Genomic DNA, 17,389 nt, shown 5'->3' with positions numbered 1-17,389 from the left:
CTGCCAACCCCAGACTGGTATTGCTGGCGCTCTCTCTCTCTCTCTCTCGCTCTCTCTCTCTCTCTCTCTCTCTCTCTCTCTCTCTCTCTCTCTTACTTTCACTTTCTTTTTGTAAATAAACTACTATAAAAGTCATTCTGACTTGAATAATTAACTTCAGTGACCACATTCATATATTTAGCTCAACCTCATAATTTTACCCTTTACATTCTTACAGCATCACTCTCTTCCTTTAAGATGTTGCTAAAGCATTTCTTACATGAAGCCTTTCCTGATTCCCAAAACTGCTAGTGTTTTTTTTCCCAAATTAGTGTATACTTAAAAATTTTGTGTCTGACATAGGTGTTTTACAAATACTTCACTGAACTGATCCAATCATTCCGGAGGGCAATTTGGAATTATTCCCAAAGGACCATAAAAGAATGCATACCTTTTGATCCAGTAATACCACTACTAGGTCTTTATCCCAAAGAGTTTTTAAAAAATGGAAAAGGACCTGTTTATACAAAAATATTTTAACTGCTCTTTTTGTGGTGGCAAATAATTATAAAATAAAGGAATGACCCTCAATTGGGAAATGGTTGAACAAATTGTGGTATATGATGGTGATAGACTACTATTGTGCTATAAAGAATGATAAATAGGATGATTTCAGAAAGAGCTGCAAAGCGGGGCATCTGGGTGGCTCAACACGTTGAGAACCAGGCCTAGAAACAGGAGATCCTAGATTCAAATCTGGCCTCAGATACGTCCTAGATGTGACCCTGGGCAAGTCACTTAAACCCCACTGGCTAGCCCTTACCATTCTTCTGCCTTGGAACCAATACACAGTATTGATTCTAAGATGAAACATAAAAGCTGATGCAGAAGGAAATAAGCATAACCAGGAGAACATTTTACACAGTAACTAAAATATTGTGGAATGATCAAATGTGATAGACTTAGCTACTAAGCAGTGCAATAATCCAGGACAGTTCTAAGGGATTTATAAAAAGAATGCTATCCACCTCCAGAAAAAGAACTGTTAGAATAGGAATGTAGATGAAACATATGATTTATCACAAACATATATTTGGGTATATGTTTTGAGGTTTTGGTTTTATAAGATTTATTCACTTACAAAAATGAATAATATGGAAATGTCTTGTGTGATAATACAAATATAACCCAGATTAAATTGCTTGTCAGCTCCAGGAAGGGGTTGGGGGGTGAGGGGAAGGCAAGAAGGGAAGGAGATAATATGGATCATATAATTTTGTAAAACATATGTGGAAATTTGTTATTAAAAATTTTTAAATAAAACAAAATATTAAAATCAATAAAAACAAATACTTCACTGATTAGCTATGTGACTTGTGATTTCTTTGGTACAGAGAGCCTCCCAGGTGAAGTAATTAATGCAGATAAAACATAATGTTACAACATATAATCTCAGAGAGTTGTCTACAAAACTTAGAAGCTAAGTGACTTCCCTAGGTTCACACTGCCAGTTAGTTATCAGAGGCAGGACTTGAAACAAAATCACACTAACTTCAATGATGGCTTCTTTATACACTTCACCATGTTTCCTCCCATGGTCTTTTAGTAAAGATATAAAAACTGATTTCTTATTTTTCCCTCAATTCAAATTTTTTTTAACATTTATCATTTATCAAATGAAGGAAAAAATTTATCCTACACTTGCTCAATGGATGTCCAGACTTAAGTATTATTTCTCTATGCAACTGTACAACTCTATACAACTCAGAAAGGGTAACCATAACGCAATGATAGATGAACAGGCTAATAATACAGCTGAATTTCTAAGCCATTCAAATTAATTCCAAAGAGGAAAAAAAAAGTTCGTATACAGTAGAACTTTACATACAGTTGCATGTAAAGTAAGTTATCAAATCAATCAGATACACGTTTCTGAAACTACTAAGTTATAAAACATACCAATAAATAACTTTTTTATACATACCTTCCCTTGCTCCATTGAACAATCAACACATCCCACTTGAATGTTCCCATGCTTAGCTCCGGGGATTATCTGCAACCTTTCAAAGTTACTTCCCAGTATTACAATATCACATCCAGAAGCATAAGCCTTTAAAAAACAAAACACAATTACAAAAAAAAAGAACCTTAAGAAGTCATATATTACTACCAATTACTAAACAAAAGAGAATTGCAAATTATAACAGTGTTTAAGTTTCTCCTTATGCTTATGATATCTCATGGGTCAGAGGCTGTACGGTGGAACGGGAGCAGAGTAAAGTTAAAAAGACTGACACTTAGCACCAGCAGGCTTCTTGCAGTCTTTATTCCATCAGGTTACTACTTGCTCTCTCAGGCTTCTGCTGTTGCAGCCTTTCAGCCAGAAGCAATGTGTATATTTATCTACTCTCTACCAAGGTAGCTCATTAAGGGAAGCAAATGGTCAATAAGCATAGTTTTAACTAGAGCCTGGCCTCTAGATCCAGGGAGGAAATTTTTCTCTGCTTTCATATCATTATACTCAAGGTTACTCTTTCTTGCAGCTGTGCCCTCATGACCCTTTTACAGGAATGTCAGGAGAAGAGGGGAAAGCAAATAGGGGGATTTAACTCCTTGATCCCCACAGTCCCCCACAATAAACAAAATCACTAAGATGTCACACCTTTTGTTCCAAAGAGCCTATTGCTAGGTATATATCAAAGAAGTTAATGATAAAAAAAAAAAAATGGCCCACAGACATTAAGTATTTATAGCAGCATTTTTTGGTTTCAGCAAAGACCTAGAAACAACTGGATGATAGCAAAACAAACTGAGGTACAATCTTGTACCTCAACAATCTTAGAGGTAACAGAGAGTTTATTGAGTAGGAAGGAGGGTGACTTCTTAAAGACCTATGATTTAAGAAAATCACTTTGGCCACCAATAACCCCAAAATGAAGATAATACAGGATTTACTATGTGAAGATTATATTCATATTCTCTAGCACTGATGCATTAACATTTTTTAATTACCTTGTACACTTTGCTAATATTAATTAACACAAAGATTTCCACATTAAAAAAAAAACAGAAAAGAAACTGTAGTATAAAACCACAAATTTCTATACAAATAGCTTACCTTTTTCAAAAAAATAATAAATTAAGCATTTTAGTTTTAAAGCTGCCCTACTTGTTAGTAATCTCTCTAGCACAATCTTCTTTTATTTTCTCCTGTGTTTTTTAAATTCTTCAATGACCCTTCTTTTTCTATATCACCATCACTTAACTCCTCTTTCCCATTGTTCTCCATTTTTTAAAAAACCTTTGTGACAAATAAACTTAACAAACAAAACATAGCTACACACCATGTTCAAAAATGCATTTCATAACAACACAGAAGATGGGTATTAAATTTTATTATTAGTTCTCTGTATTTGTGGCTGGTCACTGTATTGATCAGGGAGGAATTGACTCTCTCCAATTTATTTGTCCTTATGTTATTGTATAAATTATTCTCCTAGACCTTTTGCTCAGCATAAGTTCATACAAATCTTCTCATATTTCTCTAAATCCATCCTTTCATTTACTACTGCTAATAATATTCTACTACTTTATGTCATAATTTGTTATCATTCTCCAAGTGATAGACATAATTTTCCTATTCTTTGCTATTACAAAATGCACTGCTAAAAATGTTTTTATATCTATGACTTCTTCCCCCTTCCCCTTTCATTTCTTTGGAATAGAAGTAGTGGATTAATGTGTTAAAAAGGCATTATTGGGGGCAGCTGGGTAGCTCAGTGGATTGGGAGCCAGGCCTGGAGATGGGAGGTCCTAGGTTCAAATCTGGCCTCAGACACTTCCCAGCTGTGTGACCCTGGGGAAGTCACTTGACCCTCATTGCCTAGCTTTTACCACTCTTCTGCCTTGGGGCCAATACACAGTATTGATTCCAAGACCAAAGGTAAGGGTTAAAAAAAAAAAAGACATTATTTACAGATTAGTGACTTGCTTTTATAGGTAGACATGAACTACCCCAAAAGTTCATATTTTGTCAAGAAATGTGCTAGAGTACAAAGATAGCCAGTTCAGAAGCTCTGGGTTCAAAGTCTACCTTACATTTGTGACCTGTATGACCTTGAGTAAAGTCATTTCTCTTCCCATGCCTCAAAACTTGTTTTTTCTAATATTTTGATATTATTGATAACTTCAAAATAATTGGATTCTTTTGTAATCTTAAGTATTTTATAAACATTAAAAACATTTTGAGAAGGGGTCTATCAGTATCAGACTGTCAAAAGTGCTCATGACACAAAAAAATCCTTAAGTGAACAGGTGGATAGGTAGACAGAAAAGCAGATAAGCTGCTATTAAGGTATATGAATTTATGAAGCTATTTACTCTTCAAGAGAATAATCAGAAATATTCATTGCAATAATCATGTATGTTTATTAAATAAACCTTTGTTATAAAAAAACCACTTTAAAATAAATTAAGCTAATTAAAACACTATCAGGGTGTCCTGTGAACAAAAAGAGACTTCAAAGAATTAGAGGAGTCACTTAATGTGACCTTCAGCTTCCATGCATTCAGGCTATAATAATACATTATTTTTCCCAAAAAGAGAAGCAATGAATTACATCTAAAGATAAGAAACAGTAAAAAAAAAAAATTACTACACAGGCAGTTAGATGATTCACTGGATAGAGGGCCAGGAATGAAGACAGGGGGTCCTAGGTGACAGCTACTGACTTCAAATCCTAGGTCTTCCAAGAAAATTGTAGATCAATTAAGAAATATTTTCTAGCATCCATTACGTGACTATCCTGAGCAGAAATGTTAGAAAAGAGCATTTCAATTAAATATAACATGATCCACTTTGTCAATGTTCTTTCATTAAGAATAAGAATCTCAAAAGTGAATAATAGTTGACAACAAACCAATGCTTAGCAGGGGAAAGATCAACAGACTTGGAATCAGAAAAAATGTGACTATGATATGTTGAGATGTATGGAGTGTTCAAGGAGGACTAGCACCCCTGGTGTGAGTGTTTGCTGATTCCTTTGCAGGGCTGGTCATCCAACTTTGGAGTCTACCTTTCATCCAACTCTCACCTGTGGCTCCAAGAAGCAGTAGTATCAGTGGCCACACGCCAGTAAAACAATCTTGGCAAGCAGGCAGGCTAAACCAGGTTGATGGTAACTGATAGGCCTAAAAACTTATCAATGAGTTAGGGGGATATCTACTTCAAGCATGTGAAGATTTAACTTCCCAAGTAGAATGGATAGATGAAAACAATTAGTTGCAATGGCCATGAAGGAAGATGAAGCAGGGCCACATTGAAGAAGCCAATGTAAATGACTGCATCCTAAGTCATTTCTAGTGGTTCTGATTTTTACCTTGCCACTGGACTTCAGAGACTTTGTAAGAGAGAGTGAGGCAACTCCACTCTCTTTAAATTCAATTCAAAATCAAGACATCGATCCATGATGTTGTTGGTTATCTTCAAAAAGGATGGAGGAACAATCCATGTGATTAGGGGAAAATTACTTAATCTCTCTCAACATGAAATTTAAAAATAGCAAATACTATCTATTCTGCAAGTAAGTTTCTTTGGAAAAAGTAAAAGCCCTCAGAACATCAGGAAAACACCAAAATTAGAAAGAAGTTCAAATCCTAGAAAATGGGTTCTAGTGTTTACATGAATTATTTACAAGGTTAATTTTTTATTTATTGACCAGTGACTGATGTATATTTTTTATTTTCACATTATTCAATTTTTTTTAGAATATTTTTCCATGGTTACATGAGTCATATTCTCTCCCTCCTCTCTTCCCTGCCCCCTCCAAGAAGTTAACAAGCAATTCTACTTGTTTATACATGTCCTATTACTCAAAACCTATTTCTACATTATTCATATTTGTAATAGAATAGTCTTTTAAAACCACAATCCTCAATCATATACCCATTATAACCAAGTGAAAAATCATGTTTCTCTTCTGCATTTCTACTCCCATAGTTCTTTCTCTAGATGTAGATAACATTCTTCTTCATAAGCTCCACGGGATTATTTTGAGGTATTTTTAAAATTAGGTTTCAAGAACTATATCCAGAAAAATTACAAACATAAAATCACATGTCCCAAAGAAATTTCAGTTAGGAGGAAATATTCCCTAGTAACTTGCATATTATAAAAATACTCAAATGTACCTACAGTTGGACAGTTTACTTTAAGCATTCATTAATTCAATTAAGCATTTATTATGAGCTAGCATTTATATGACTAGCTTGAAGATTTGCAAAACACTCTACATATCTCATTTGATCTACAACATACAGAGAGCACTGTGCAAATGTGTTGAAGATAAAAAGACAAATAAAAATGAAGTTGTTTTTACTTCTTTGAACCTTAATTTCATCATATGTAAAATGGGAAAAGTGAATATATCATTCTATGGCCTAGTACCTAAAGGTTAATCACATTAACAACTGTCAGGGTTAGGAAAAACTTGACAGAAAGTGGCACTTGTGCTATGACTTGAGGCAACACAAGGAGATTAGGAAGGAGTATGATCCAGGTTGGCAGATACTAGTGGGGATACACGGGTGTAGGAGTCCAGGTATATATTAATCTTGATGTTATTTTAGGGATGCTCAAAAAGCTGACTCTTGTATTTCTTATGACTGGTTTTTGTAACCTAGAATTAAATTGAACCTTAACCTTGTCAAATTCCTAGCCCTTCCAGGAGGCTACACTCCTGAAAACTGGTCAGTTATCTCAGTCTCCTTATTTTACCAATAACAATCAATTAACATATGTATCAAACAAGCTTAGATGCCTTAGGTCATATGAACTCCAGGTCTGGGTGTTAGCTGTACCTATTGTCTTAGAATCCAGTAGTTTGTATCTCAAGATTACCTCAAGATGTTAATGTATCAGACCACTTGTCTAATTATCATTTCCCCTTCTGCCTATACATAGTAACCCCAATAAAAACACCAGTATGTCAGCTAAGAGTTAAGCTCTTCACCATCAGAGCTTCATTCCAGTGAAGCTCAATCCCAGAGACTATTTCATGTTGGAACTTTCTTTGTCTTTGTGTCTTTATTCCCACCTTATGTTCTCCTTCCCTTAGACTTGCTGTTGACCCATTTTTCTCTCAGTCCCTGGTTCCCCTTTCTGAGTGTTTTACCCCCTGGGAACTTTTGTGCAGCTACTGGTTGACTGCAATAGGTGAGGGAAGGAATATCTGATTCAGGATATAGGTAAGTAGTCCAATTTACTTGGCATTCATGAAGGAGAATAAAATGAGGTCTAAAAGGCAAATAGTCACTAAATTTAAATAAAGAAAAGTTTATAATCATTCTGACTCCTTGGATTTGTTTCAGATACACATAAGGTAATGGGATGAATTCGTATAGCAGAAGAATTAGACTGTCTTTTACTTCCTTTTGTTTAATTAGAATTTTGTACCCCAGGACTTCATTTCCCAGAATCTCACTTTCATCCTTCATTTCATCCTTATGTTTTGGAGATAAGGTTTCTGTAACCATGCCCCTCCTTGCTCTCTTCTCCTGCTTTCGTGGTCAGGTAAACTGTTCTTTACTCAGATTTTATCTATTTTCTCTACTTCAAGTTATTAATAAATCATATAAAATATAATACTTGGAGGTATTGGATATTGATTTTAATCTTGACACTTTTTTGTATCTTGGACAGTCTTTGACTCTTTTTTGTATCTGATATATTAACACAGTGCCTGGCACATAAACAAATGTTTTAATAAATGCTTAATAAATGTTTAACAGAGCCCAGGGTGCAGCTGATGCAATAGCAAAGGCTTTTGGAGCTCTCAGCCAGAGGTATTAGGGTGGTGAGACAACTACTCTGAAAGATACAGGGATCTCTTTCCTGGTTCTGGGTGCAAGGAAGCATTAGATTCTGGAGGAAGAGCACTAGTACACACTAGCACTAGAGACCACAGGGAATACTAGTCACAGTTCCAAGGTGGGAAAAGAGTGATTGTGGTTACTTCCAGTCCAGAGCACAGACTTGGAGAGTATTAAACACAACTCTCCTTACATTCTGTCATCCTAAAAGAAGTGAAAGCAGATAACATTCCCAGAGCCAGCTCTGAAGGCACAAAGAACCTAAAGCTCTCTTCACCTCAGTTACAGAGCCCAACTCTAACAGTTTTTAAAACTAAAAGAAAAGAAAAAAATTGGAAAATGAGCAAACAACAGAAAAATACATTCAACATAGAAAATTATTTTGGGGGCAGGGAAAACCAAAACACAAACTCAGAAGACAACAAAGTCAATAATGCTGTATCCAAAGCCTCCAAGAAAAATATTAATTGCTCTCAAGCTCAAAAAGAATTAATGGAGGAGCTCAAAAAATATTTTGAAAATCAAATAAGAAAAATAAAAGGAAAACTGGGAAAAGAAATGAGTGATATAGGAAAATCATGAAAAAGTCAGAAAAACATGTCTTAAAAATTAGAATTAGGTAACTGAAAGTTAATGTCTCCATGAGACATCAAGAAACAATCAAAGTCAAAAGAATGAAAAAAATAGAAGAAAATATGAAATATCACATTGGAAAAATAACTGACTTGGAAAATAAATCGAAGATATTCTAAGAATCACTGGATTACCTGAAAGCCATGATTTAAAAAAAAAAAGATCTTAAACATTATCTTTCAATAAATCATCAAGGAAACTGCCCTGAAATTCTAGAAAACCAATAAGTTAAAATAGAAATTGAAAGAATCCACCAATTGCCTATTGAAAAAGTTCTCCAAAGGATAACTCCCAGGAATATTATAGACAAATTCCATAATTCTCAGGTCAAGGAAAAATATTGCCAGCAGTCCAAAAGATATAATTCAACTATCATGAAGTCAGGATAATACCAGATTTAGCAGCTTCTATGTTAAAGGATCAGAAGCCCTGGAATAGGATATTCCAGAGAGCAAAAGAACTAGGACTTCAACCAAGAATCATTTATTCAGCAGAACTAAGCATAATCCTTCAGAGGAATAAATGGATATTCAACAAAACAGAGGACTTTCAAACACCACTGATAAAAAGACCAGAGCTGAATGGAAAATCTGACTCTCAAACATAAGACTCAAGAGAAGCACAAAAAGGTAAACCCGGAAAGAAAATGACATTCAATAAGATCAAACTGTGTACAACCCCACATGGGGAAATGATTATTGTAACATCAAAGAATTTTATCATTATTAGGGCAGTTAAGAACAACAGACACCAGCCATACCACTGCTGGATTTGTACCCCAAAAAGATAAGAAGGAAAAAATACTTGTACAAAAATATTTATAGCCACACTCTTTGTGGTGGCAAAAAATTGGAAAATAAAGGGGTATCCATCGATCAGGGAATGGATACAAATTGGAATGGAACAAATTGTAGTATCTGATGGTTATGGAATACTATTGTGCTGAAAGAAATGATGAACTGGAAGATTTCTATGTGAACTGGAAAGACCTCCAGGAATTGATGCAGAGTTAAATGAGCAGAACCAGGAGAACACTGTACACAGAAACTGAAACATTGTGGCATAATCAAATGTAACAGACTTTTCTACTAGTAGCAATGCATTGATCCAGGACAATCCAGAGGAATTTATAAGAAAGAATACCATTAACATCCAGAGAAATAACTGTGGAAGTAGAAACGGAGGAAGAAAAAAATATGATTGATCACATGGTTCAATGAGGATATGACTGGGGTTTTGGCATTAAAAGATCAATCTACTGCAAATATGAAAATGGGTTTTGAAAAATTATACATATATAACCCAATGGAATTGCTTGTCAGCTGGGGGTGGGGGGGAAGAGGAGTGGGAAAAAAAAATCACAAACCATGTAACCATGGGAAAATAATCTTAATTAATTAATTGGTTGATTAATTAATTGATGAAGACATAGACAGAGGGCAAGGATGTCAGTTGAATATGATGGGAATGATATGAAAAAAATAAAATTAAGTCATGAGAAAGAAGAACGCATTGGCAGGAGGAGAAAGGCAAAAATAGAATGGTGTAAATTATCTCACATAAAAAAAGCATGAAAGAGCCTTTATAGTGGAGGGAAAATGGGGGACATAAGAAGGGGAGTACATGAATCTTACTCTCACCAGAATTGACTTAACAAGGGAAGAATATACACAGTCAATTGGGTATAGAAATCTATCTTATCCTACAAGATAGTAGGAGCTGAGGAAAGGGGATAAGAGAATGGGGGTTGGGACAGAAGGAAAAGAGGGCAAACTGGGGGAAATGGTCAGAAACTAAATAGGGGAAATAGAATGGAAAATAATACATATAATAATCAAAATGGTGCAAATTTTTTTACACATCTCTAAAAGGCCTCCTTTCTTGAATACAAAGAGATATGAGTCAAATATATAAGAATACAAATCATTATGACCAGACAGTTCTCAAATAAAGTAATTAAAGCTCTTCATGATCAGACAAAAAAATGCAAATTAAAACAATCCTGAGGTACCATACCTCAGACTGGTTATTATGACAGAAAGAGGAAATTACAAAGACCAAACATGGCGGCATTGCAGGAAAAATGAGACACTAATGTACTGTTAGGGGAATTGTAAAATGACCCTATTTGGGATTTTCTTAGCAAAAATACTGGAATGGTTTGCTATTTCCTTCCCCAATTCATTTTATAGATGAGTAAGCCAAGGCAAACACAGTTAAGTGACTTGTCCAGACACAAAGCAGAGAAGTAACTAAGGTAAATTTGAACTCAGATCTTCCTGATTCCTGACCTGCACCACCTAAGTGGTACCTCACTCCTACTTAATATAAACTTTTACCCAAATATTTTTAGTTGAATCCCTAAAAATTCTATTTAGATGTCTTAGTGTAGTATGGAGGTACCCCTGAGTTCTCAAAAAGTTCCCAAAGTGTAAACTCTGGCACATTCTACCATGCTGAAACGTGTGGTCCTAGAGACTTATCAAGGCTGTTTTATGAAAAACAATCTGTTTTATGAAAAAACAATCTAGTTAAGTAGATAGTGACATTAACAATAGGCTAGCTGTTGATATGTAGTGCCCCTGATCCCTTATAACCCCTTCTACTGCTGCATTAATGTTAGCTAATTAGCGAAAAAGGGGCTGGGGAGTGTTAAAAATCATATTGTTTATAAACTTTAATTTGGTTACTGGTATTCTAAATGTAAAATTCTCATCCAATATACAAGTGGACATATTGTTGAAGCTGAATCATATCAATTTTTATATTCTTGCTTAAAAAAAAAGGAAACAGGAAAAGGATGTCTCAGCTGAATAGAAGGAATGGAACAGGTACTCTTAAAGAGTCCCCTTCCCCTTCACCCCCCTCCCCCGAAAAAGGGGAGAAAAGTGACTTAATTGAGTAGGTTTTATCATTTGCCCAAGTCAACAAGAAAAACTACGGAGAAAATAATTAGAGCTCATGTAACAACAATGGGTACTGAGGATAAAATGATAGCGAAATTCTACAAAGAACTTGATAAGATCCTTCAAATTAAATCAACATAAACTCTGATACCTGGTGACTTAAAGGTGGAAAAAAACAAGATTGGAGAAATATAAAGGGAATCATGGTTTATGAAGAAGGAATAACAGACCAAAGATCTTCATGCCTTTATATCATGAATAATTATATCAAGTAAAAAAAAAACTGGTAGGTGATGATCATCATTCTGCTAATACAAAGCACAATTCATTCTGCATCTGCTACTCTGCCTGGCTTCATCTCCATGGAACAAGATTCCCTTGGTTCCCTCACACACCTACTCAGATTTTTCTACTTCCTTTTGTATCTTGTTTCCCCCCATTAAACTGTAAGTTCCAAAAAGCTGGGGGGGGGGGGGAGGGAAGGGGAGGAAGATTTAAAAAAAAAAAAGTCACGACCTTTATGAACTGATGAAAAGTGAAATGAGAAGAACCAAGAGATCATGATGCAAAGTAACAACATTGTAATGATGACTGGCTATGAAAGACTTGAGCACTCTGATCAATATAAGGATCCAAGACAATGCCAAAGGATGAAAAAAATGCTATCCACCTCCAAAGAGAGAACTGATGAACTCTGAATGCAAGATGGAAGTATAATTTTCTGGATATTTTTTGTAATATGGAAATATTTTTGCATTATTTTTACATAATTATAATCATGTTGCTTGCCTTCTCAGTGAGTGAAGAAGAGGGAGGAAGGAAATTTGTAATTAGATTTTAAAAGACTATTAAAAGGAAATAAATAATAAATTAAAAAAGAAAAAAGATTATGAGCCCCAACAGGGCTATGTTTTTCTTATTTGTATCCTTGGTGCTTATTTCAATGTTTAATTATACACTTATAATGTTTATCAAATTGAAATTGAATTGAATTGAACATGGAAAATGTCAAATAACAACACAAAGAACTATAGTTTTTATTTTATGGTCAGGAAAATATTTGTTATTGATGAGTAGGGAAAAAATCATATATAACTAAAACAACACTGAATTAAACAAGTAGTTGACAATAAAAAGTGGGAAATGGACAACAAAAATTACATTTACTCTGACAATGTTAAGTCTCCATAATAAAGACAACAAGGGCAACCAATGCCTCCCAAAAACTTTAATCAAAACAACTGACTTACTTGCTAAACAGAAAAATGGCTGCCATGAAAAATAATGGTTTAGACTATAAACTCATTTGGAAAATCTCACATAGGATGATGGCCAGTATCATCTTATAAAGCAATGAAGATAAAGCCAATTTAAAGAAAGTTAAGTGGGGCAGTAATAAGATGGCTCAGTAGATTGAGAGCCAGGTCCAAAAGAAAGGAAATTCTGAGTTCAAATGTGACCTCAGATATTTCCTAACTCTGTGACCCTGGGCAAGTCACTTTAACCCATATTGCTTATCCCCTATCACTCTTCTGCAAAAAAACAAAAAAGTCAACTAACATCAGTGAATACTTTATTTTACAAATTCCTATGGATCACAGATTTATTTATTTGAGCATTCTCAGTTCCATACATGAAGTAACACTGAAAACTTCATATTTAATGTTATGGAATTAAAACTTCTCCATGAGGATGTAGACCTAAAAAGACCACACCCATGTAACTATCAATAATGTATAAATAAGTCTTGACTGACCACACCAGTGGAAATTCGAATTAGCTACAACTGGGGAGGGGGGGAGAGTCAGGAGATGGGGGAGTGAAGGGGGTGAAGGGTAAAGTAAAAACATGACTTATGTAACCAGGGAAATTTTTTCTAAAAATAAAAATTTAAAATAAATAAATAAACAAACAGCTATATCCCAATAAAATTCAATTTTTAATCCTAAAAAACAAACAAAAAAAAACTTCTCCATGATAGATAAAGTTTCTAAGAAACTCTTTCTATAATACCATTCCACATTATAAATAAGTTAGTTCAAAATAGGATTATTGAAAAGTAGGAAAATAATTAATATATTCCAGATATTACTTTCTGAAGGTAGACCATACATACAATTGTTTTTTTAAATTTTTTATTTATATTTTCAGTTTCTTATGATCACCAGAGTTATCTCCTGTATCCCTCCCATCCCCTCCATGGGAGAGCCATCCCATGACAAAGAGTATTTTTTTAGAGAGGAAATAAAGTCAACACAACTGGTTGATACATTGAAGAAGTCTGAAAACATCTACAATGAATACCACCTGTGGACCTCCAACTTCCATGAAGGAATAGGATATGTGATGTCTTCTCAATTTTTCATTTAAGTCCTGTTTGAGATTTATAATTTTGTTACACTTAAAAACATTTTTTTTGGTACATTGCTAATTCTTTCCATTTATATTCTGCCACATAATTGTTTAACAAAAGGGACTTGCTATTCTCAGACCAGCCTCTGATCTTGAAATGTGCTTTCTCCTAAGGTTCAAGGAGACACAAATGGCAAGAGTGTAGGAAAAGAAGGAAGTGACTGATATGTGAAAATAAAAAATATCAATGCAAACACTTTTTAATCCACAATATGCCCTGTATCAACCTGACTCAAATTTTTTTTCACCTGACATGAAGGGCATTCTACTGCCTAGGTGATCAAATAGCTTTGGAAAGGTTAAATGAAAATAACTCTCAAAGGAAGAAAATGATGATTGTGAATAATGATAAGATATATCTTCAGGCATAATCTCTTTCCTGGAACCAAGTTTAACATTACCAATTGCCAACTGTACATTTTTACATTGATGTCCCATCTGTATCTCCAACTCAATTTGTCTAAAATGAAATTCATGTTTCCTCCAAAATCCATCCCTCTTGCAATCTTTCCTATTTTTTTTTTTTGAGAGTATCCTTCAAGTCCCTAAGGTTTGCAACTTTGAAACCATCCTTGACTTTTCCATCTCCATCACTCCTCAAATCCAATCAGCTGCCAAGTCTTCTCAACCCTTTTTCTACATTGATTCTCTTATTCCTCCCTCTTTCCAACTCAAGTTCCAACTCCATGAGTCCTTTCTTCCTTTCTTTCTTTAACCCTTAACTTCTATTTTAGTATCAATTCTAAAACAGAATAAAGACAAGACCAAAGCATCGGGGGTTAAGTGACTTGTCCAGGTTCACACTGCTAGGAAATGTCTGAGGTTGAATCTAGGTCCTCCCAACTCCAGGCCTGGTTCTCAATCTACTCTATGCTACTACCTAGTTTGCCCCTCATAAGGTCTTCCTTGGTCTAAGTTGCTAACACTCTCTCCCTCTTGAAATTACATTGTATTTCTGTGTATTTATTTGTGTATATGATATACAACTTCCCACTCCAAATAATCTGGGAGAGTAGAGATCTTGTGGTTGATGCTTAATAAATTTGCCCAATTGAAATTAATTGTTTCATGTTCTGAAACACCACAGTCACCTCCAAAACTACAGATGGCTCAGTCAACTGCCCATAAATATCTTTTGCATTTTCAATTATAATTAGGCTGGAACATGAATAAGTTTATATGTAGGTATAAAATTCAGCCAGGTACATATAAATCAAATTATCACCAACAGGAGCTTACCTAGAGGCCTTTTGATCTGGTCTGCACATCTTCAAAGGGATACCAAAAGGACATAAGAAATAACTTAAAGATAAAAAGACCACTTTATCTAGTATGGTGAAGTCTACCCAAATAGCAATGGAAGAACTTCCATGTTTGAAAATGTTACAGAAAAATTATTTCTGTGTATGCTTTCTCTGGCATAAATCATCCTGATTGTTGAGATTTGGAGAGCAAAAGAGATACTAAAGCCAGTAGATATTGTATTACTAAGTCTAGAAAAATATACTACCATACTATCTTCAAGGAAACACATAGCAAAAGAAAAATGCTACGATCACATTCTTCTCAACATGCTGACAATTCTGAAGCCTAAGCAGAAGGCTCAGTGGCCTGAAGATGGACATTTTTTTTTTATAACATGCCTATGAAAATGCTACTTAAACTTTAGGGTTCCTGACATTATTCTAATAGGATCAAAATCACATTTTTATTTCTATCTTCCTTTGAGTGAAACAACAATTAGAAAGAACTATCCTAATACATAGTAGATTTTTCTCCCCTTCCCTACTAGAAGTCCTCAAGGATGAAAACTGAATTGTTGGGGATGTTGTAAGTGATTCTTGGTCAGGTCAGGTATGAGTTGACCTAGATGACCTTCAATCACTTCCAAACATGAGATTCTGTAGTTCCTGCAATAGAGGTCCACGGTATTGTTTAAAGAAAGAGTAATGGGTAGGGTCAGAGCAGCAAATGAGAGAGATGAGAGCTATTCCCAAATTTAGCGACAAGATTACAAAGAGACAATGGAGGAAATAGGACCAAGAAGAAGGTTATAATAGGCATCCTAGAAAGATCACCACAGCCTGAGTCAAGAATCTGGAAAATTAATTACAATTTAGCAATGTGAAGACATTACTTTGCATACTAAAATACCTGTTTTCAAAATGATAATGTGGCCTCCAATGAGCTTTTGAGAATTAGTCATAGATCACAAAAATTTCATAGTATAAATTTGACACCAAAGCCTGAAGAGATTCTGAATGCCTTCTTAGAGAAAATATTTGAAAAAATAATTAAGAAGAGAAAATAACCTAATCTCATCACTATTTTGAAAAGGGTAGTTGGAAAACCAGTCTTCCAGTAACTTTCCCTACATTAATATTCTCCAGATATTGTTTTTTCTATAAGGAGACATTTGAAAATTACTGAACCTAAGGCAACAGTTTGCCAGGTTTAAAATCTAAGAATACATTTAGAATCTATATTTGTCTGTTTAAGTCCAAATTTATCTCTTAGAGGGGAAAGTAACTCCTGCTTCGTGAAACAAAGTATCTGGACAACTCACACAATTCCAATATTACTCTATATTTGGTACAGCAGGGACGGTTAATAATCACAGAAAAGTCAAAGACACTCAGGTACAGTTCTTCTAAAATTATAACATGGAAGCAGAAGCAATGCTACATTCTGCTTTACTTTGTTCCATATATTTATGGAAAAAAATAATAGTTTTAATTAGTCAATTCAATCATGTCAAAAAGTCATCTATGGAATTTTCCTACTTCTACGAGAACAGTTGCCACACTACCTTTTGCTCTAAAACACATTACTAAAACATTTTCATGAAATTAAAATGATACATCTTACTGAGATATTTCACTGTTATGACATCCTCTGAAATAAATTCATGCTTTATAGACCTCCTTATCAGTTAGTTAAAATTAAGATAAGGTCCTGCTGGCCACTTTAAATGAATTTCATAACCTTTCAATTTACTGTATCAATTTATATTAATTCATATTGTATCAAATATTGTATTTAAGTAAATAAAATACACCTTTTTAACATTTGTTTCACTCGAGGGAAACTACAAGCAAATTTCTCTTTATTTCTTACATTTCACTACTATTTCTGAATTATACACTACTTTTACAAGAATCTAGACAAATATTTAAAGGGCTTTCTCTCCACCGAGCTATTTTTTACCATGTATTTTACACTGGAATTTCTTGTTAACTGAAAAACAAGTATCTATTGTTCTTGAGATACCCACTCTTTAAATTAAAACAGACATACGACTTTACGGTAGAAACAACAACCCCCAAAAGAACTAAAGGAATTGCTGTGGTTTATAAAACTGACAGTTTGGGGAGACTTTATTTACTCCCAAATCTCTGTATTTTCATTTGAGCATCCCTCCCACCCCCCTTTTCGGCTCAGTAACCATTCCTGCTTCACATTTTTAGGCTTGGTCCAAAATCCAAGAGACTAACATTTCCATTTCCTTCTCTCCTTCCTACCTCGTTCCCGCCCCGCCCTCACTACCCCCCTCCCCCCCTCCCCGCCAACCCACCTGTCACAAGCCCCAT

General features: G+C 34.7%; 1 protein-coding gene across 1 annotated transcript in view; it reads right to left on the bottom strand.

Annotated features, from left to right (window-relative positions):
• DMXL1 (Dmx like 1) overlaps positions 1-17,389 on the bottom strand; it is a 198,971-nt gene that overhangs the window by 176,587 nt on the left and 4,995 nt on the right. The window contains exon 2 of the mRNA XM_044680002.1: positions 1,964-2,089. Within this exon, the coding sequence (XP_044535937.1) occupies positions 1,964-2,089 (126 nt within the window). The remainder of the gene's footprint in view (positions 1-1,963; positions 2,090-17,389) is intronic.

Source organism: Gracilinanus agilis, chromosome 1 (assembly GCF_016433145.1).
Source record: "Gracilinanus agilis isolate LMUSP501 chromosome 1, AgileGrace, whole genome shotgun sequence".
NCBI classification, from domain to species: Eukaryota; Metazoa; Chordata; class Mammalia; order Didelphimorphia; family Didelphidae; genus Gracilinanus; species Gracilinanus agilis.
Note: the sequence above shows the minus strand (reverse complement) of the source record. Positions and strands in the feature narration are given on the sequence as shown.